Genomic DNA, 21,864 nt, shown 5'->3' on the forward strand with positions numbered 1-21,864 from the left:
TATATATATATATATATATATATATATATATATATATATATATATATATATATATATATAGCCTATATATATATATATATATATATATATATATATATATATATATATATATATATATATATATATGTGTGTGTGTGTGTGTGTGTGTGTATATATATATATATATATATATATATATATATATATATATATATATATATATATATATATATATATATATATATATATATATTAGAACAAGGATATATTTTGCTTGAGAAAGGGAATTTTTTAAGACCAAAACAAGGAAATTTAGTCTAGCCCATCTTGCAACACTGATATAACAGACCTATCACTATATCAGTCATAAATGTTGACATGCGAATTTGGTGTTTGAATAACTGCACAGATATTGAAGAAAAAAATTCTCATTCCTAATTTTGGTTACATTATGGAATAAAGAATTAGTGGACGCAAATTTAAAACAATAAGAAATTCCATTTAGGCAGCAAGTTGCATCCAGAAGCAGGCCTCGTGGTTGAAGCATCAAATTTGGTAATTTTCAAGTTTTTTACTATTATTATTATTATTATTATTATTATTATTATTATTATTATTATTATTATTATTATTACCTGCTAAGCTACAACCCTAGTTGGATAAGCAGGATATGCTGTAAGCCCAGGGCCTCCAACAGGGAAAGTAACCCAGTAAGGAAAGGAAACTAGGAAAAATAGAATATTTTAAGAACAGTAACAAAATTAGAATAAATATTTCCAATATAAACTTTAACAAAACAAGATGAAGAGAAGACAGTGGAAGACCATGGTACAGAGGCTATGGCACTACCCAAGACTAGAGAGCAATAGTTTGATTTTCTTGACAAAAATACATCTCTGCCTGCTAGAAATAGAAAAAAATGTTTGCAAAACATGGATTTGGTAAAAAACTTGAACCACATACATGGTATTATCAGAATCATGTAAAATATTGATATCTTAGGATAGTTGTTCGGGGGTTAGAACCCATGATATCTGAGGGTAATTCTCTTGTAATATCACTCGCAGAAATATTATACAGTAGGAAGCGGCCGGAGGGACCTTCCATCTGGAGGACATGGCTATCTCACCTAAAAATAGATTTTTCCTAGGTAAAAATCCGTTTTAAAAACATTATAAGAGAAATTTCATATATAACGGATTTTGAGCGAAGCGAAAAATCTAGCCATGACATCCTGATGGAAGGTTCCTTCAGTAGCTTCCTAGGGTATATTTAACTACAGATAGGAAGCTACTGAAGGAACCTTCCGTCAGGACGTCATGGCTTGAGCCCAAAAAAACTATTAAAAGACATGTCAGCCTGTTCAACATAAAACGGATTTTGACCGAAGCAAAAAATATTTTTGGGTGAGATGGCCATGATGGTTTTTCTACATGTTTGAACTGTTAAAATTCTACCGATTCAACCACCTGATTAGGAAGATCATTCAACGACTTGGTCACAGGTGGAATAAAACATCTAGAATACTGTGCAATATTGAGCCTCATGATGGAAAAGACCTGACTATTAGAATTAACTGCAGGCAACTGCATGCCCAGTATTACTAACATGATGGCACTGTCCATGAAGATCTGAATGTAGAGGATGGTCAGAATTATCAAAAAATTTTCTCGACTGAAATACATCTGTGGTTGCCACGAATAGAAATGATTTTTGCGACACGTTGGGTTGGTATAGAATTTGAGCCCCATACATAGTATAATCAGAATCATGAATAATATTGTATCTAACCCGTTCCAGAATTTTGCGATAGAGGGGTAAAAATGGGTAATTTTCACTTTTTTGACTTTGCTCGACTGAAATACGTATCTGGTTGCCAGACATAGAAACAATTTTTGCGTCACATTGAGTTGGTATAGAATTTGAGCCCCATACATAGTATAATCAGAATCATGAATAATATTGTATCTAACCCGTTCCAGAATTTTGCGATAGAGGGGTAAAAATGGGTAATTTTCACTTTTTTTACTTTGCTCGACTGAAATACGTATCTGGTTGCCAGACATAGAAACAATTTTTGCGTCACATTGAGTTGGTATAGAATTTGAGCCCCATACATAGTATAATCAGAATCATGAATAATATTGTATCTAACCCATTCCAGAATTTTGCGATAGAGGGGTAAAAATGGGTAATTTTCACTTTTTTGACTTTTCTCGACTTCAATACATATCTGGTTGCCAGACATAGAAACAATTTTTGCGTCACATTGAGTTGGTATAGAATTTGAGCCCCATACATATTATAATCAGAATCATGATTAAAATTGTATCTAACCCATTTCAAAATTTTGCGATAGAGGGGTAAAAATGGGTAATTTTCACTTTTTTTACTTTTCTCGACTGATATACATATCTGGTTGCCGGACATAGAAACAATTTTTGCATCACATTGAGTTGGTATAGAATTTGAGCCCCATACATAGTATAATCAGAATCATGAATAATATTGTATCTAACCCATTCCAGAATTTTGCGATAGAGGGGTAAAAATGGGTAATTTTCACTTTTTTTACTTTTCTCGACTGATATACATATCTGGTTGCCAGACATAGAAACAATTTTTGCGCCACATTGAGTTGGTATAGAATTTGAGCCCCATACATAGTATAATCAGAATCATGAATAATATTGTATCTAACCCATTCCAGAATTTTGCGATAGAGGGGTAAAAATGGGTAATTTTCACTTTTTTTACTTTTCTCGACTGATATACATATCTGGTTGCCGGACATAGAAACAATTTTTGCGTCACATTGAGTTGGTATAGAATTTGAGCCCCATACATAGTATAATCAGAATCATGAATAATATTGTATCTAACCCATTTCAGAATTTTGCGATAGAGGGGTAAAAATGGGTAATTTTCACTTTTTTGACTTTTCTCGACTGATATACATATCTGGTTGCCGGACATAGAAACAATTTTTGCGTCACATTGAGTTGGTATAGAATTTGAGCCCCATACATAGTATAATCAGAATCATGAATAATATTGTATCTAACCCATTTCAGAATTTTGCGATAGAGGGGTAAAAATGGGTAATTTTCACTTTTTTGACTTTTCTCGACTGATATACATATCTGGTTGCCAGACATAGAAACAATTTTTGCGCCAAATTGAGTTGGTATAGAATTTGAGCCCCATACATAGTATAATCAGAATCATGAATAATATTGTATCTAACCCATTTCAGAATTTTGCATTAGAGGAGTAAAAATTGGTAAATTTCACTTTTTTGACATTTCTCGACTGATATACATATCTGGTTGCCAGACATAGAAACAATTTTTGCGCCACATTGAGTTGGTATAGAATTTGAGCCCCATACATAGTATAATCAGAATCATGAATAATATTGTATCTAACCCATTTCAGAATTTTGCATTAGAGGAGTAAAAATTGGTAAATTTCACTTTTTTGACATTTCTCGACTGATATACATATCTGGTTGCCAGACATAGAAACAATTTTTGCGCCACATTGAGTTGGTATAGAATTTGAGCCCCATACATAGTATAATCAGAATCATGAATAATATTGTATCTAACCCATTCCAGAATTTTGCTTTAGAGGAGTAAAAATTGGTAAATTTCACTTTTTTGACATTTCTCGACTGATATACATATCTGGTTGCCAGACATAGAAACAATTTTTGCGCCACATTGAGTTGGTATAGAATTTGAGCCCCATACATAGTATAATCAGAATCATGAATAATATTGTATCTAACCCATTTCAGAATTTTGCATTAGAGGAGTAAAAATTGGTAAATTTCACTTTTTTGACATTTCTCGACTGATATACATATCTGGTTGCCAGACATAGAAACAATTTTTGCGCCACATTGAGTTGGTATAGAATTTGAGCCCCATACATAGTATAATCAGAATCATGAATAATATTGTATCTAACCCATTCCAGAATTTTGCATTAGAGGAGTAAAAATTGGTAAATTTCACTTTTTTGACATTTCTCGACTGATATACATATCTGGTTGCCAGACATAGAAACAATTTTTGCGTCACATTAAGTTGGTATAGAATTTGAGCCCCATACATAGTATAATCAGAATCATGAATAATATTGTATCTAACCCATTCCAGAATTTTGCGATAGAGGGGTAAAAATGGGTAATTTTCACTTTTTTGACATTTCTCGACTGATATACATATCTGGTTGCCAGACATAGAAACAATTTTTGCGCCACATTGAGTTGGTATAGAATTTGAGCCCCATACATAGTATAATCAGAATCATGAATAATATTGTATCTAACCCATTTCAGAATTTTGCGATAGAGGGGTAAAAATTGGTAATTTTCACTTTTTTGACTTTTCTCGACTGATATACATATCTGGTTGCCGGACATAGAAACAATTTTTGCGCCACATTGAGTTGGTATAGAATTTGAGCCCCATACATAGTATAATCAGAATCATGAATAATATTGTATCTAACCCATTCCAGAATTTTGCGATAGAGGGGTAAAAATGGGTAATTTTCACTTTTTTTACTTTGCTCGACTGAAATACGTATCTGGTTGCCAGACATAGAAACAATTTTTGCGCCAAATTGAGTTGGTATAGAATTTGAGCCCCATACATAGTATAATCAGAATCATGAATAATATTGTATCTAACCCATTCCAGAATTTTGCATTAGAGGAGTAAAAATTGGTAAATTTCACTTTTTTGACATTTCTCGACTGATATACATATCTGGTTGCCAGACATAGAAACAATTTTTGCGCCACATTGAGTTGGTATAGAATTTGAGCCCCATACATAGTATAATCAGAATCATGAATAATATTGTATCTAACCCATTCCAGAATTTTGCATTAGAGGAGTAAAAATTGGTAAATTTCACTTTTTTGACATTTCTCGACTGATATACATATCTGGTTGCCAGACATAGAAACAATTTTTGCGCCACATTGAGTTGGTATAGAATTTGAGCCCCATACATAGTATAATCAGAATCATGAATAATATTGTATCTAACCCATTCCAGAATTTTGCATTAGAGGAGTAAAAATTGGTAAATTTCACTTTTTTGACATTTCTCGACTGATATACATATCTGGTTGCCAGACATAGAAACAATTTTTGCGCCACATTGAGTTGGTATAGAATTTGAGCCCCATACATAGTATAATCAGAATCATGAATAATATTGTATCTAACCCATTTCAGAATTTTGCATTAGAGGAGTAAAAATTGGTAAATTTCACTTTTTTGACATTTCTCGACTGATATACATATCTGGTTGCCAGACATAGAAACAATTTTTGCGCCACATTGAGTTGGTATAGAATTTGAGCCCCATACATAGTATAATCAGAATCATGAATAATATTGTATCTAACCCATTCCAGAATTTTGCATTAGAGGAGTAAAAATTGGTAAATTTCACTTTTTGACATTTCTCGACTGATATACATATCTGGTTGCCAGACATAGAAACAATTTTTGCGCCACATTGAGTTGGTATAGAATTTGAGCCCCATACATAGTATAATCAGAATCATGAATAATATTGTATCTAACCCATTTCAGAATTTTGCATTAGAGGAGTAAAAATTGGTAAATTTCACTTTTTTGACATTTCTCGACTGATATACATATCTGGTTGCCAGACATAGAAACAATTTTTGCGCCACATTGAGTTGGTATAGAATTTGAGCCCCATACATAGTATAATCAGAATCATGAATAATATTGTATCTAACCCATTCCAGAATTTTGCATTAGAGGAGTAAAAATTGGTAAATTTCACTTTTTTGACATTTCTCGACTGATATACATATCTGGTTGCCAGACATAGAAACAATTTTTGCGTCACATTGAGTTGGTATAGAATTTGAGCCCCATACATAGTATAATCAGAATCATGAATAATATTGTATCTAACCCATTTCAGAATTTTGCGATAGAGGGGTAAAAATGGGTAATTTTCACTTTTTTGACTTTTCTCGACTGATATACATATCTGGTTGCCAGACATAGAAACAATTTTTGCGCCACATTGAGTTGGTATAGAATTTGAGCCCCATACATAGTATAATCAGAATCATGAATAATATTGTATCTAACCCATTCCAGAATTTTGCGATAGAGGGGTAAAAATGGGTAATTTTCACTTTTTTGACTTTCTCGACTGAAATACGTATCTGGTTGCCAGACATAGAAACAATTTTTGCGCCACATTGAGTTGGTATAGAATTTGAGCCCCATACATAGTATAATCAGAATCATGAATAATATTGTATCTAACCCATTCCAGAATTTTGCATTAGAGGAGTAAAAATTGGTAAATTTCACTTTTTTGACATTTCTCGACTGATATACATATCTGGTTGCCAGACATAGAAACAATTTTTGCGCCACATTGAGTTGGTATAGAATTTGAGCCCCATACATAGTATAATCAGAATCATGAATAATATTGTATCTAACCCATTCCAGAATTTTGCATTAGAGGAGTAAAAATTGGTAAATTTCACTTTTTTGACATTTCTCGACTGATATACATATCTGGTTGCCAGACATAGAAACAATTTTTGCGCCACATTGAGTTGGTATAGAATTTGAGCCCCATACATAGTATAATCAGAATCATGAATAATATTGTATCTAACCCATTCCAGAATTTTGCATTAGAGGAGTAAAAATTGGTAAATTTCACTTTTTTGACATTTCTCGACTGATATACATATCTGGTTGCCAGACATAGAAACAATTTTTGCGCCACATTGAGTTGGTATAGAATTTGAGCCCCATACATAGTATAATCAGAATCATGAATAATATTGTATCTAACCCATTCCAGAATTTTGCATTAGAGGAGTAAAAATTGGTAAATTTCACTTTTTTGACATTTCTCGACTGATATACATATCTGGTTGCCAGACATAGAAACAATTTTTGCGCCACATTGAGTTGGTATAGAATTTGAGCCCCATACATAGTATAATCAGAATCATGAATAATATTGTATCTAACCCATTCCAGAATTTTGCATTAGAGGAGTAAAAATTGGTAAATTTCACTTTTTTGACATTTCTCGACTGATATACATATCTGGTTGCCAGACATAGAAACAATTTTTGCGCCACATTGAGTTGGTATAGAATTTGAGCCCCATACATAGTATAATCAGAATCATGAATAATATTGTATCTAACCCATTCCAGAATTTTGCGATAGAGGGTAAAAATGGGTAATTTCACTTTTTTGACTTTCTCGACTGATATACATATCTGGTTGCCAGACATAGAAACAATTTTTGCGCCACATTGAGTTGGTATAGAATTTGAGCCCCATACATAGTATAATCAGAATCATGAATAATATTGTATCTAACCCATTCCAGAATTTTGCATTAGAGGAGTAAAAATTGGTAAATTTCACTTTTTTGACATTTCTCGACTGATATACATATCTGGTTGCCAGACATAGAAACAATTTTTGCGCCACATTGAGTTGGTATAGAATTTGAGCCCCATACATAGTATAATCAGAATCATGAATAATATTGTATCTAACCCATTCCAGAATTTTGCATTAGAGGAGTAAAAATTGGTAAATTTCACTTTTTTGACATTTCTCGACTGATATACATATCTGGTTGCCAGACATAGAAACAATTTTTGCGCCACATTGAGTTGGTATAGAATTTGAGCCCCATACATAGTATAATCAGAATCATGAATAATATTGTATCTAACCCATTCCAGAATTTTGCATTAGAGGAGTAAAAATTGGTAAATTTCACTTTTTTGACATTTCTCGACTGATATACATATCTGGTTGCCAGACATAGAAACAATTTTTGCGCCACATTGAGTTGGTATAGAATTTGAGCCCCATACATAGTATAATCAGAATCATGAATAATATTGTATCTAACCCATTTCAGAATTTTGCATTAGAGGAGTAAAAATGGGTAAATTTCACTTTTTTGACTTTTCTCGACTGATATACATATCTGGTTGCCAGACATAGAAACAATTTTTGCGTCACATTGAGTTGGTATAGAATTTGAGCCCCATACATAGTATAATCAGAATCATGAATAATATTGTATCTAACCCATTCCAGAATTTTGCGATAGAGGGGTAAAAATGGGTAATTTTCACTTTTTTGACTTTTCTCGACTGAAATACATATCTGGTTACCAGACATAGAAACAATTTTTGCGTCACATTAAGTTGGTATAGAATTTGAGCCCCATACATAGTATAATCAGAATCATGAATAATATTGTATCTAACCCATTCCAGAATTTTGCGATAGAGGGGTAAAAATGGGTAATTTTCACTTTTTTGACTTTTCTCGACTGATATACATATCTGGTTGCCGGACATAGAAACAATTTTTGCGTCACATTAGATGTCCAAAACATAAACAAGGGCTTACAAATAGTATAAGGAACTAAATGAAAGCCCGATAAACAAAGAGATCATGAGGAGGTGACACCAAATGACCGTGACGAACCCCCAAAAGGGAACAACAAGCAGCGATAACAAAAAAACCAAACATGAATAAGAATAAATAACTGTCGCAACCTAGAAATCCCAAACAGACAAATATAATACACAGCTTGGGAGCAGGGTTCTCTAAAACGTCGGACATCTTCAAAAACACAAAACAACACAGAGCAAAATAAAACAAGTCTGACCAACGCAGGTGCTGATAGAGGAATGTAGATAAGGGGTGGGGAGATGTAGGGGTGGAGGGGATGTTGATGAAGGAGAGGTCTAATTGGTGAGTGATCTATGGTCGTGGTTCAATCACGCCCAAGTTTTCTATACCGACACTCAATAAGTGAGCAAGCTAAGTTTATCCCTGGCATTCCATGCATCTCTTTTTTTTTTTTCTCTGGTATATTCAGCAATAACTATGCCTTAGAAATGGTGCTAGAGGAGCATTTCACGGAGCGACACAGGTCAAGCCCAGAAAATAATAATAATAATAATGATAATATAGTTTCCCCCTAAAACCTTATACAGTATTGATTATTCCTCAATGCAAATGTCAATTTATATATACTGATATTGAGTTTTCTTTGTTATTTTTAGGGCCTACCGATGAATTATGCAGCAAGTCAATATGCCTAATTCATTTCTGGATTTGACCTTGTGTGCTGTGCTGCCTCAAGCCGGGAACAACATTGCCAAGGCGGCCTGGAGTCAAGACAAGGTAGGTTGATTTAAATGAGATCATTTGACATGTCAACAATGCATTGTGTATGATATTTCAGGAGTCTGTCTGCAGTTTCGAAGAATATGGTTGATTAAATCCAGAGAAATTCTTGGGGAGTGATGGCCTACATGTCAACAGGCAAGGTGCCCACTTTCTGACCACATCAGTGACCAGCTGTGAAAGAGATTTTGTTATTCGTGAAGCCAAGGTCGCTGTTGAGAGTGACTGGCCACCCCTCCCAGTCACTCAAGGTAATAAATGGTTGGAAAAGTTACTGAGCGCTACTACAGCTGCTACTCGCCCAGCAACTACTTCAGCTGCTTCTTGCCGAGCAACTACTTCAGCTGAATTGACTGATTAACATGACAGGGCACCACTCGTACTCGACCGTTCCCCAGAGGAAGCCGGTCAAGTAGAGTCAGGGTTGGAAAATCGAGACGGAGGAGAAAGAAGTCGGGACTTCTTCCCCTTCGAGGCTGACCCCGAAGGAGAAAATCCCTTTTAGACATCTTCCGCCTACCAAACCTCACCCACTGGGAGGGCAACTACTCCTGACACATACTACAAGGAGATTCCTTCAAAGACGAGTGACCTCAGCATGAAGGACAGAGACCGTGAGGATCCGTCTCCTCCGAGGACATGAAGGTACCGCAATGGCGCCCTTCACGGCCTGGACATAGTCGCATGGTTGGATTTCACGGGCAGGCACACCTGAAATAGAAAAAGAGAAAAGAAATTAGTTCCAGCCAGTTTGGGTTAACGGGAGAGTGAGACACGTCTATACACTACTGAGCCGAAATAAAAAGTGACGGCTAGTCACCTGTGCTGGTGGGAGCGGTGGGTAAACACAGCCCCACGACCCCCGCTTGCTAGTGTTGGGTAATTAAACCCTGATAATCAGTTTTTACTAGTTTTCAGCTCCGCCGAAATAACAATGCTATGTCAAAGAGTGGAAGGTTTGTATCTTGCGTCGGGACAAAGTCATCGTTATTGCGGCACCCATATAGAGGAAGAAGTGTCACTGCATTTTTGTAGGAGGGGTATTTATTCATTCATTTTTGTTAACACTTGCAATTATTCTCCCTGGCATTGAGTTTATATATTTTTTTTTTCACTTTTCAACAGAAAGTCCGAGTAGGTGGGGGGCCTAGATTCCGCCGACTCATTCCAAACCAAGAGTCATATGGATGCTACAATAGGTTTACATCACTGCCATCGCCAGACCTAGTGGTGAGTAGTCTACTATTGAAAATAATAATTCTATTCTCCCCACAAAGTACTGATTTAACCATTACTGACCTTTGAATCTGAAACTTAGCACTTTGAAACTCACTTGTTGTACTGTATTGATATGTTCAAGGAGGTAGCTCATAAACATATGTATGAGCTACTGTCCCTAATAGTATCTGACATTTTGGTGATCTCAATGTTTGACATGGTTTGAGTAACTAAGACAATGAATATACTGTATTGTACAAATCTTGTCGACTTTAATCCCCCTTAGTTTGTAAATCCTGTGTACCCAAAGCCCGAGATGGCCACTATTCCTCCCTCTATATGTCGATAATTAAGTCATTGAACATAGTTTACAATGGTATGAAGCAGTACTCTCTGTTCTTATTATTTAATGCATGCTCTCTCTCTATCTCTCTCATGCACACGTAGTGATGCAGTCTCCTCACTTTTATTATGTCTGCATGTGTGCTTTAAATCATATGTTTCGTTAAATCTGACGTAAAGATAAGTAGGGTAGATTTGCATTATTTGTGTTTCTTTAGACCAGAAATTTGATTCGAGATATCCTGGGTACTCGAGATATCCTAGTTCGAGATATTTCAGGTCAATTTACTGTTTACATAGTGACAAAGTTGGGACTGAGATTTAACTTTGAGATTTTTATGGTATTTGAGATATCCGAGTTCAAAATAACGAAGTTTCACTGTGTGTGTATATATTGTATGTGTGTATATATATATATATATATATATATATATATATATATATATATATATATATATATATATATATATATATATACATACATATATATATATTTACTGGAAACGAAAAATTTATTTTTTGGTATTATAATAGTGAACTGAAGTGTGAATAGGTGTAAATAAATGAATTATTCATGAGTGCTGCCTTGGTCATGCTTACTTCCCATTCACACATCAGTATTTTTTCACAAATATGTCACATGAATCATTTCGTTACTTGAAAGATCTATGAACGTAACGTTTGAGCACAAGTCTAATTATTACAGTGTTGTCAAAATTTATTTCTCCCCAAGCTATCTAACAGACAAAACAAAAATTAATATGGTGAATGAGATATTTTTTATTGAAATTACCTGATTTTGTATACATGTACTTGTTCTTTCTCCTACAGGAGGAGGATGTCGCACTATCAAACCATGAGCAAGTACCAGACAGGTCACCAAAACGAAGGAAAAGAGAATATACACAGGTAATCTTTGTAAAGAAATATTTATAACTCATGGTTCAACAACAGGTGTTCGGAAGGAAATGGCCTTCCTTCCTCTGCGCTCTTATAATTAGTCCTTGCATCCTAACTTTTCTTACTTTGTTGAGGATTTTTCCTGAATTGTATGAGTTTGAAAACAATAGCAAATGAGTGCCAAACAGTGATCGATACTGTTAATGGGATGGTTGAATCATTTCTTCTGGAACAAGCTTAGTTTATACTTGATGCGAGAGAGTAGAAATATGTTTGTGATTCTCAAGAAAGTATAGGTTTACCAATAGGAGAAAGGCAACAACTCATATCCATTCAGTGCGCAATACTTGAATGATTGAAATGCATGTTAATAAATTTTGACCAGTAAAATGCATAGTGTGCAATACTTGAATGATTGAAATGCATCTTAATAAATTTTGACTAGTAAAATGCATATGGAACACGAGCTCTAATTAGGTTGACAGGCAATGTGCACTGCAACAGAAGTTTGAATTAATTATGTCCTATTTTTTTTTCCTATCAGGATCAGATTTCCAATGTGCCTGTGAAGAGTGAACGAGGTAGGCAACAAGAGCTTGACTACAACAAAATTGGAGAGGTACTCCGGAAGAGAGTGAAAACAGATTCACAAAATGAATTACACTCTGAAGGTCCTTATGGAAAAGCAGCTGAAGAATTAGCCTGGGGAAACAACAAACGCAGAAGAAAACAACTTTACACTATATGGCACCATAATCGAGGAAATGTTCAGGTTCAACCCAACTGTATTGAAACTTCCCAGTCATCAATACCCGACTCAGAAGATCAGAGCATGGATGATCATGTAGTGTATGCTAATTTGGAACAGGTTTTGCCAACAAAGAAAAGAGAAAAAGATGGACAAAGACAGAAATACTGTATTTGTAACATGCCTTGGCGAAGCATTGATAATATCATGGTTGAATGCGAAAAGTGTCAACAGTGGTACCACTGTTCCTGTCTTGGGCTTCCACCTTGTCCCAATTCTAAAGCAGTTGCAATCTTCACCTGTGGGCAAAATAGCTGTTCCAGTACCGAGTTGAAACTGGTCTTCAGCCCACGATCTGAAAATCTTTCCTGTAAGAACAAAATCAGACAAACTTTGAAAGAGTCAGAAACTGAAAAGGAGTTATTCCGAGACATAAAATTCCCCAAGGTTAGACACTCCACAGGGCAACCAGACTCAACAAACGCAAACCAAAAGCAAGCACAGCTGCCAAGGGTGCAAAGACGTAACCACAAGAGGAAGTCGATTCAGGCTGTGGTTACAACTCAGCCAGGAAAAACTCGTCCAGAGACAACTTGGCCCGTGACAACTCGTTCAGGGACAGCTCAGCCCGTGATAACTTTTTCAGAGACAACTCGGACTGTGACAACTCAGCCCTTGATAACTCATTCAGAGACAGCTCGGCCCGTGACAACTCAGCCCGTGACAACTCTGCTTGAGTCAACCCCAATGGAGACAACTCTGCTTGAGTCAACTCCAATGGAGACAACTCTGGCTGACTTAACTTCACCAGTAATAACTCCACCCGTAACAACTCCGGCCGTGACAACTCCACTACATACAAGAACAATCATAAAACAGATGCAAAGAATAAGTTCGATTGTGGATAGTGCAGCTGACACTTGCAGGCGTGTCAAGATTTTTAATGAGCAACACATGGAAACCTTTACAGAATTAATGATCTCGTTAGATAAAACAGTAGAAAAGTTAGACAGTGTAGATTCCTTTGGCCTTGACACTATTCAAAACCAGAAAAAGCAAAATATTCAGATGTTCCAGAAATTTCTCGGAGACTTCGAAAAGAACAAATCAGACACCAGTGAAAATTGTGAAAAGTGTGTGAAAGAGTACAACAGTGTTTCTACCAGTGAAGATTCTTCTGATGACAATTTAGATTTCCCTCCCTTAGACAACAGTGTTTTAGAATCCATTCTTCAGAGAAAAATTCCAAAACACTTCTTCGAATGCACTCTTCCGGAAAAAGCTGAATTTGTACTGGATGCGAAGGACTGGAAAAATGTTTGTGATACACAAGAAGGAAAAGGCTTTGCAAGAGGGGAGTGGCAACATATCATGGCCAGTGGTATAAAGGAATCAAACAAGCACTGCGTTTTCATGTTTGAGGGGCATTATGTCAGCATGGCAAAGAAAAGGAAGATGAAAAAGAATGCTGTATTTTTCAAAACTTCAGCCATATGTAAATTTGAAGACTGTCCAGTGGTTGTCAATGTGACCGTACATGAAAAAGATAGTTTCAATGTATTAGTAGAGTATACTGGTCATGTTAAGCACCATGTAACCCACATGCATGCTAGACCAGTGTCTGGGAAAGAGAGAAGAGACATCAAAAAGAAAATGGAGCATGGTTTGAAGGCATGGCCTCTATATACTGAAAAGGTTCGTGATGGTGATAAAGATCTCATCATATCAGGCAATGTTAATGGCATTGGCAAAGACTCTCGAATCTTGAATCAGATTGCCTATGAGAGTCGTCAAAAGGGAAAACTCCATCCAGAACCCATCATCAGTGTCCGTATGCAGATGAAAGAGCAAAAACGCAATGGAAACTTTGGCTTTATTCAAAGATCAAGTGATCATCCAACTTACATTATATACATATCTGAAGCTGGAGTCCGGTTCTTTCATAAACTAGCAAGCACTCAACCTATTTACTGGGATGCCACTGGTAGTGTTGTAAAGCGCAGTGAAGATGGAAAAAGGTTCCTTTTCTATGAATTGATTGTAAAAAATCCAATACAGGGAAAAGGAGGTGTCCCTGTAGCTTCTATGATAACTGAAGATCAGTCTTTTCCTGTAATTCTTGGTTTTCTCGAGTGTCTTCGACATAAAGAGAAAGTGTTGTTTGGTCATAATTCTGTCTGCCAGCCAAGAATTATAAAAAGTGATGAATCGATGGTTTTGATTTTGGCAGCCATTAAAGGCTTTAATTGGGAGACTCTGAATGGATATCTACAAAGATGTTGGAATATTTTTAAAGGTACAGCTAGTGTGACTGATGCTACAAAGAAAACCATTGTCCATTTGTGTGCCAGCCATTTTATGAACAAGGTTAAGAAATTCTGTCTTCTCAACTACAAAAGAAATATAAAGTTTGGAATGTACATGATAAGTTTACTGATGAACGCTAGAACTATGTCCGAAGCTGAACAGATCCTGCACGATATATGTGTCTCTTTGAAAAATCCTACGCTGAATGCTGTGACAAAACAAAGTGTTGAGAGACTGATGGTGAAAATTAACAATTTCGATACCTCAGTAGCAGATGCAGAGACAAGTGTACAGACAGAAGGAACACCAGGCGATGAGAAGATTGTGAAGTCCGGGTCTTATACTGAAGAAGATTATTTACTGCTTGGAGACAAATCACCTTTCAAAACATGGGCAAATCAAATTGCAGCAAACACTGATACTGATTCCTCTGATAAAGAAGCAAATCCTTTCTTCAGTTTGAAGTATATGGAGCATATCCTGAAGTTTTATTTACCACTGTTTCCCCTTTGGTCTGCTTTGCTGCTTGGAGACTTGACAACCTTCAATCCATTATACAAGATGCACAAAAACTCGCTCATTTTGGCAAAGACAACTGCTCTCTCAGAAAACAGATTTAGAATTATCAAAAACCTTCATTTGGATGACAGAACTCAATCAAGAATAGATGTATTCTCACATATGCTGTATGAGGCAACTACTTCGGCCCAGATTATTGCAGCCCGTGACTGCCTCAAAGCCCCATCTTTGATTGGGAAGCATCAGAAGAATACCTATAAAAAGAAAACCCAGCTACTGCAGGAAAGATGGGCAAAGAGAAAACCTCAGCCAGCAAATTTAAAGAGGACAAAAGGCATTTTTCAGTCGCCACCAAATGACAAATTTTCTCTGCCTGCAACTGAGAAGAAACAAGACTCTCATCGTGGAAAGATTTGTACACCTGTGGGTGACCACTCGGACACAAACAGCATCCAGTCTTGTGGAATGCTAAATAAGGGTAACACCTGCTGGTTTAATGCTACCATACAAGCATTACATGCCAGTAACATCTCAACCAGGATGCTTGAAAGCACTACAAAACAGAGTCCTGTTGAAGTCGAGTCATGTGGTAAACGGAGGCAAGCAATAGACAAAGAAAAGAACAGCATACTGGACATATTAATGTTTCTCAAATGTGAGAGAGAGTGTAAAGACCAGGTACCATCTCAACTAGTTGAACAGGCATTGAAGTGTGTAGTTGATGCAAATCCAGATGCTTTCACAATTGAACAACAGCAAGACGTTCACGAGTTTTATACCTCCATTGTACAGTTCATGGGCGAAAAAAAAGATCGAGAGTTTTGATAAGAGAAACTAGAGTTTGCAAGAAAAATGGATGTAATTTAGAAGGATTAGAACATGACTTACTACTTGCATTTCCTGATAAGTCCAGCAAAGTCAGAGGAAGAATCACCTTATTTCAGCTAATGAGCCAAAGTCAAAACTTCGGTAGTGAAAGACAGTCGAGTGCAATCAGTGTGAAGAAGATGCTAGCCCAGTCATATAAAATAGTGCAACTTCCAAACACAGTCATCATTCTTTTGAAACGATTTCGCTTTGAAAATGGAAGATCATCAAAGGTTATGGACAAAATTGAAATTGACCAAGTTCTGAATTTGAGCCAATTCTGTGATACAAATATTTCAAGTAACATGTCCTACCACCTCAAAAGTGTTGTTTTGTCATCATGGGGCTTCCTTAGCAACAGGACATTACACAACCTTTGTGTTGGACAAAACCAAACAGCATTTCATTGAATATGATGATTTAAATGTCAGTACCAGACCTTTGAATGACAGTAGACTTGCAAGTGGTTCTTATGTCTTCATGTATGACAGAGTGCCTGCCAAGATTCCAGCTATTATTAGGCCAATGTTGAAGTGCCTGTCTTATACTGGTGGCTGCAACAAGCTTCAACTGAAAATTTTGGTCAAGCTCGTTCGATGTCTTTGAAGAAACAAATGTTGAAATCGATAGCATCTGGCCATATTGACAACCATACTTTGGAAGCACTGGAATCAGGACTTGGGACTATTTCTTGTTCATATAGATCCTGTATTGAACTAATAGAAGCAGTTGATACTTTTTTATTTAAACAAGATGAGAATAGTGTCTCAGTTGGAATAGAATGCTTTCAGAGTGTTTGCGAGAAGATATGGAAGTGTAGAAATTGTCAACGCAGAAAGCATAAGTCGTCGCAGTTGCTGATTTTAGAAGTGGATAGGCTGACTGTTTCCACCTGTGTGGATGCTTTGCAAAAAGTTGGTCCCTCTGATTTCCCACAACGATGCAATTGTCAGAGCGATAATTTCCAAGTTTTTGTTTCAGCTCTGCCAAAAACATTATTGGTGCATGTCAAAGACTGCACCTCTCTCATGACTGGCGATTTCTATGTTCCAGAAATCTCAACCTTGAACATCCAGTCATCTGTCATATGTGCTCTACCTCTTCTTGGAGGAACATATACCGCAGTGTCTGCCCTTGCGTTTGACAGTGGAGGAGCTTGCAGTTTGTTAAAAAAGTTGGTGGAAGGTTAGAGAAACAAAGTGACTCAAGTACTGGGAATGCTGTATCTCTACAGAGTTGCTCGGAGGTGTTATTGTTTTATGACAAGCAGCCTTCTACAGTCGTGTATGTCTTGCCAAGTTATTGCAGTCTGGACTTTTCACAGTTGGAATCCTTGTCACTGGGTTCTTTAGATGAGGTCACCTTGCAAAGAAGGAAGTTTAAACAAACTGTCATTCAAAACATGGTTATTGACCAGCGGATGATAAATTCACTCACTAAACCACAGAACTGGCTCACATCAAAGGAGATAAATGCATATATGCATCTCTTGTGCAATCTTTCCATTGGGAAGATCCATTCTGTGGACTCTGGATGGTTCAGTCAAAAGCTTCTGTCAGGAAATTTCACCAAAATTGTTGTTTATGGAAGTGAAAGTAGGCATTTATCATGGGCCCGTTTTGATTTTGTTTTGATACCTATCAACGAGGATGAGAATAGACACTGGACAATGTGTGTGGTTGACATGAAGAACAAAATTGTATATTATTCCAATTCTTTAACAACAGAAAACAGGGATCTTGTATTCCAGTTATTCAGGTATCTAGCATATGAGGTCCTCGTACACGAAGGTGAGATAATAAAGTTCAGTGACTGGAGATGCTGTTTTTTCAGTTCCAACAAGGCTTTCCAAAAGCAGAATGATGGTAGTAGCTGTGGTGTATTTGTCTGCGCTACTGCCAAAGCCATTGTTTTGAGGAAGAAAACTACCAGTCCACCCTGAATTTGCAACATTGTACAGGTATAAAATGGCTGTTGAATTAATGAAAGGGTGCATTGAGGAGGAGTAGAAGAGTTTTGATCTGTTGCCTACCATCCAGGAGTAGACCATTGCTGGCCACCACGGCTAACAGCTAACGTCAGATGCCACTGCCACCAGGTCATGCAAGATGTCGCTGCCACTAGGTCATGCAAGATGCCACTGCCACCAGGTCAGGCTGGAAGCCACTGCCACCAGGTCAGGCTGGAACCCACTGCAACCATATCACTCCAGATGCTGCTGCCACTAGATCACTCCAGATGCTGCTGCCACTAGATCACTCCAGATGCTGCTGCCACCAGATCATCCCAGATGCTGCTGCCATCAGGTCATGCCAGAAGCCACTGCCACCAGATTACCCCAGATGCTGCTGCCACTAGATCACCCCAGATGCTGCTGCCACCAGGTCATGACTGATGCCGCTGTTACCAGGTCATGACTGATGCCGCTGTTACCAGGTCATGACTGATGCCGCTGTCACCAGGTCATGACTGATGCCGCTTGTCACCAGGTCACCCCAGATACTGCTGCTACCAGATCACCCCATAATACCGATTGAAGTATTATTATAATGAAAAAAAAATCATCTTGACTCAAAGGTATTTACATGTGAACAGTCAAGTCATATATTGTTAAGTTAAATATAAATTCAAATGTCCAATAATATTTTTGTGGTTCAAAAAAGCACCTTTAAGTATACAGATGGCCTTTTGATTGAAATTTATAGTCAAGTTGATTTTTGCCAGATGCCGCTGCCACCAGGTCATGCAAGATGCCACTGCCAAGAGGGGCACGCCACATGCCGCTGACACCAGATCACCTCAGATGCTGCTGCTACCAGATCACCCCGATAATATTTATTGAAGTATTATACTGAAAAAAAAAAATCATCTTGACTCAAAAGGTATTTACATGTGAACAGTCAAGTCATATATTGTTAAGTTAAATATAAATTCAAATGTCCAATAATATTCTTTGTGGTTCAAAAAAGCACCTTTAAGTATACAGATGGCCTTTTGATTGAAATTTATAGTCAATGTAATTTTTGCCAGATGCCGCTGCCACCAGGTCATGCAAGATGCCACTGCCAAGAGGGCACGCCACATGCCGCTGACACCAGATCACCTCAGATGCTGCTGCTACCAGATCACCCCATAATATTTATTGAAGTATTATACTGAAAAAAAAAATAATCTTGACTCAAAAGGTATTTACATGTGAACAGTCAAGTCATATATTGTTAAGTTAAATATAAATTCAAATGTCCAATAATATTTTTGTGGTTCAAAAAAGCACCTTTAAGTATACAGATGGCCTTTTGATTGAAATTTATAGTCAATGTAATTTTGCCAGATGCCGCTGCCACCAGGTCATGCAAGATGCCACTGCCAAGAGGGCACGCCACATGCCGCTGACACCAGATCACCCCACGTGCTGCTGCTACCAGATCACCCCATAATAAATAATCCTGCGAGATGTCAACAAAGAGATGGAGCTGGGGGAGAGTGACTGCTCCCCGCACTCTAGTTTTGGGGTGTTTGAATGTGCGTGGATGTAGTACGATAGAGAATAAAAGATGTGAGATTAGAAGTATGTTTAGGAATAGAAGGATGGATGTATTGGTCTTGAGTGAGACGAAGATAAAAGGAAAGGGTGAAGTGATGTTTGGTGAAATGTCTGGTAGAGTGTCTGGGATTGAAAGGGGAAGAGCGAGAGAGGTTGTGGCTTTATTGCTGAGTGAATGGATGACAGGTAAAGTAGTGGAATGGAAGGAGATATCATTTAGTTTAATGTGGGTAAGGGTTAGGTTGGGTAGGGAATGTTGGCCCTCGTTTGTCAGTGCGTATAGGCCAGGTAGTGAGAAAAGTGAAGAAGAGCAGAATGAGTTCTGGAATGAATTAACTAGGTGTGTAGAAGGAATTATGTAGTTGTCATGGGTGACTTAAATGCTTGAGTGGGCGCTGGAGAGGTATAAGGTGTCATTGGGAAGTATGGCGTACCAGGTGAAAATGAGAGTGGTGAGAGACTGGTAGATATGTGTGTTGAACAAGAGATGGTAATAAATGCTAGCTTTTTCAAAAAGAAAGATAAAAACAAGTATACATGGGTAAGAGTGGCAAATGGAAGAGTAGTAGAAAGGGCATTAATGGATTGTGTTGCTAACTAAAAGAATGTCTGGAAGATTGAAAGACGTGCACGTGTTTAGGGGTATGGCTAACGGTATGTCTGATCATTTTTTGGTGAAAGGAAAATTAGTTGTAGCAAAAGAATGGGGGAATAGAGTAGGTGGATGTAAAAGGGAGCTAGTGAGGGTTGAAGGAGCTAATAAAACCGGGGGTAAAAAGTAAATATCAGGAAAGGTTGAAAATGGCATATGACGAAGTGAGAGTAAGAGAAACTGGTAATTTAGAGGAGTGGAAGTTAATAAAAGAAAATTTTGTTGGGATTGCAAGTGATGTATGTGGCAAGAAGGTTGTTGGAGGCAGCATGAGGAAGGGCAATGAATGGTGGAATGAAGGAGTGAAGGTAAAAGTGGAGAGAAAAAGAGGGCTTTTGAAGAATGGCTGCAAAGTAATAGTATAGAGAAGTATGAAAAATATAGAGAAAAAATGTGGAAGTAAAGCTCAAGGTACGCGAGGCAAAGAGGGCAGCTGACCTGAGGTGGGGTCAGGGATTGGGTCAGTCATATGAAGAGAATAAGAAAAAGTTGTTTTGGAAAGAAGTGAAGAAAGTAAGGAAGGCTGGCTCAAGAATTGAAGAGACAGTGAAAGATGGAAATGGAAGGTTGTTAAAATGAGAGGAGGCAAGGAAAAGGTGGCCGGAATATTTTGAAAGTTTACTGAATGTTGAGGATAATAGGGAGGCATATATAATTGCTGTTGCAGGTGTTGAGGTCCCGGTGATGGGAGATGAGAATGAGAGAGAGAGATTACAATAGAGGAAGTGAGGAGAGCACTAGATGAAACGAGAGTAGGAAAAGCATCTGGTATGGATGGTGTGAGAGCTGAGATGTTGAAGGAAGGGGGTGTGACTGTACTTGAATGGTTGGTGAGATTGTTTAATATGTGTTTTGTGTTGTCAATGGTACCAGTAGATTGGGTTTGTGCATGTATTGTACCACTATATAAGGGTAAGGGAGATGTGGCATGAGTGTTGTAATTCAAGAGGTATTAGTTGTTGAGTGTAGTTGGAAAAGTGTATGGTAGAGTAATGATTAATAGGATTAAAGATAAAACAGAGAATGCAATCTTAAAAGTACAGGGTGGTTTTAGAAGAGGTAGGGGTTGTATGAATCAGATTTTATCAGTTAGGCAGATATGCGAGAAATATTTAGCAAAAGGTAAGGAGGTGTATGTTGCATTTATGGATCTGGAGAAAGCATATGATAGAGTTGATAGGGAAGCAATGTTGAATATGATGAGGTTATATGGAGTTGGTGGAAGGTTGTTGCAAGCAGTGAAAAGTTTCTACAAAGGTAGTAAAGCATGTGTTAGAATAGGAAATGAAGGTGAGTGATTGGTTTCCGGTGAGAGTGGGGCTGAGACAGGGATGTGTGATGTCGCCGTGGTTGTTTAACTTGTATGTTGATGGAGTGGTGAGAGAGGTGAATGCTCGAGTGCTTGGACGAGGATTAAAACTGGTAGGCGAGAATGATCATGAATGGGAGGTAAATCGTTGTTGTTTGCGGATGATACTGTACTGGTTGCAGATGCGGAAGAGAAGCTTGGGCGATTAGT

At 37.3% G+C, this 21,864-nt stretch overlaps 2 protein-coding genes across 2 annotated transcripts in view; both read left to right on the forward strand.

Moving 5' to 3' along the window:
• LOC137651253 (uncharacterized) overlaps positions 1 to 21,864 on the forward strand; it is a 125,257-nt gene that overhangs the window by 52,280 nt on the left and 51,113 nt on the right. The window lies entirely within an intron of this gene.
• Positions 326 to 16,107, forward strand: LOC137650432 (uncharacterized). The gene is made up of 5 exons (XM_068383664.1): positions 326 to 534; positions 9,125 to 9,245; positions 10,374 to 10,478; positions 11,640 to 11,717; positions 12,253 to 16,107. The coding sequence occupies exons 2-5, from the start codon at positions 9,141 to 9,143 to the stop codon at positions 16,105 to 16,107; spliced, it is 4,143 nt and encodes a 1,380-aa protein (XP_068239765.1). The 5' UTR covers positions 326 to 534; positions 9,125 to 9,140.

Source organism: Palaemon carinicauda, chromosome 12 (genome assembly GCF_036898095.1).
Source record: "Palaemon carinicauda isolate YSFRI2023 chromosome 12, ASM3689809v2, whole genome shotgun sequence".
In the NCBI taxonomy this organism is placed as follows: Eukaryota; Metazoa; Arthropoda; class Malacostraca; order Decapoda; family Palaemonidae; genus Palaemon; species Palaemon carinicauda.

What these genes read in the sequence shown, in the direction of transcription:
- LOC137650432 (XM_068383664.1), top strand. Translation starts at nt 9,141, where the DNA reads ATGCAGCAAGTCAATATGCCTAATTCATTTCTGGATTTGACCTTGTGT. An exon ending in CGGCCTGGAGTCAAGACAAG is followed by an intron (nt 9,246 to 10,373) that starts GTAGGTTGATTT and finishes ACTTTTCAACAG; the next exon opens with AAAGTCCGAGTAGGTGGGGG. An exon ending in TGCCATCGCCAGACCTAGTG is followed by an intron (nt 10,479 to 11,639) that starts GTGAGTAGTCTA and finishes TTTCTCCTACAG; the next exon opens with GAGGAGGATGTCGCACTATC.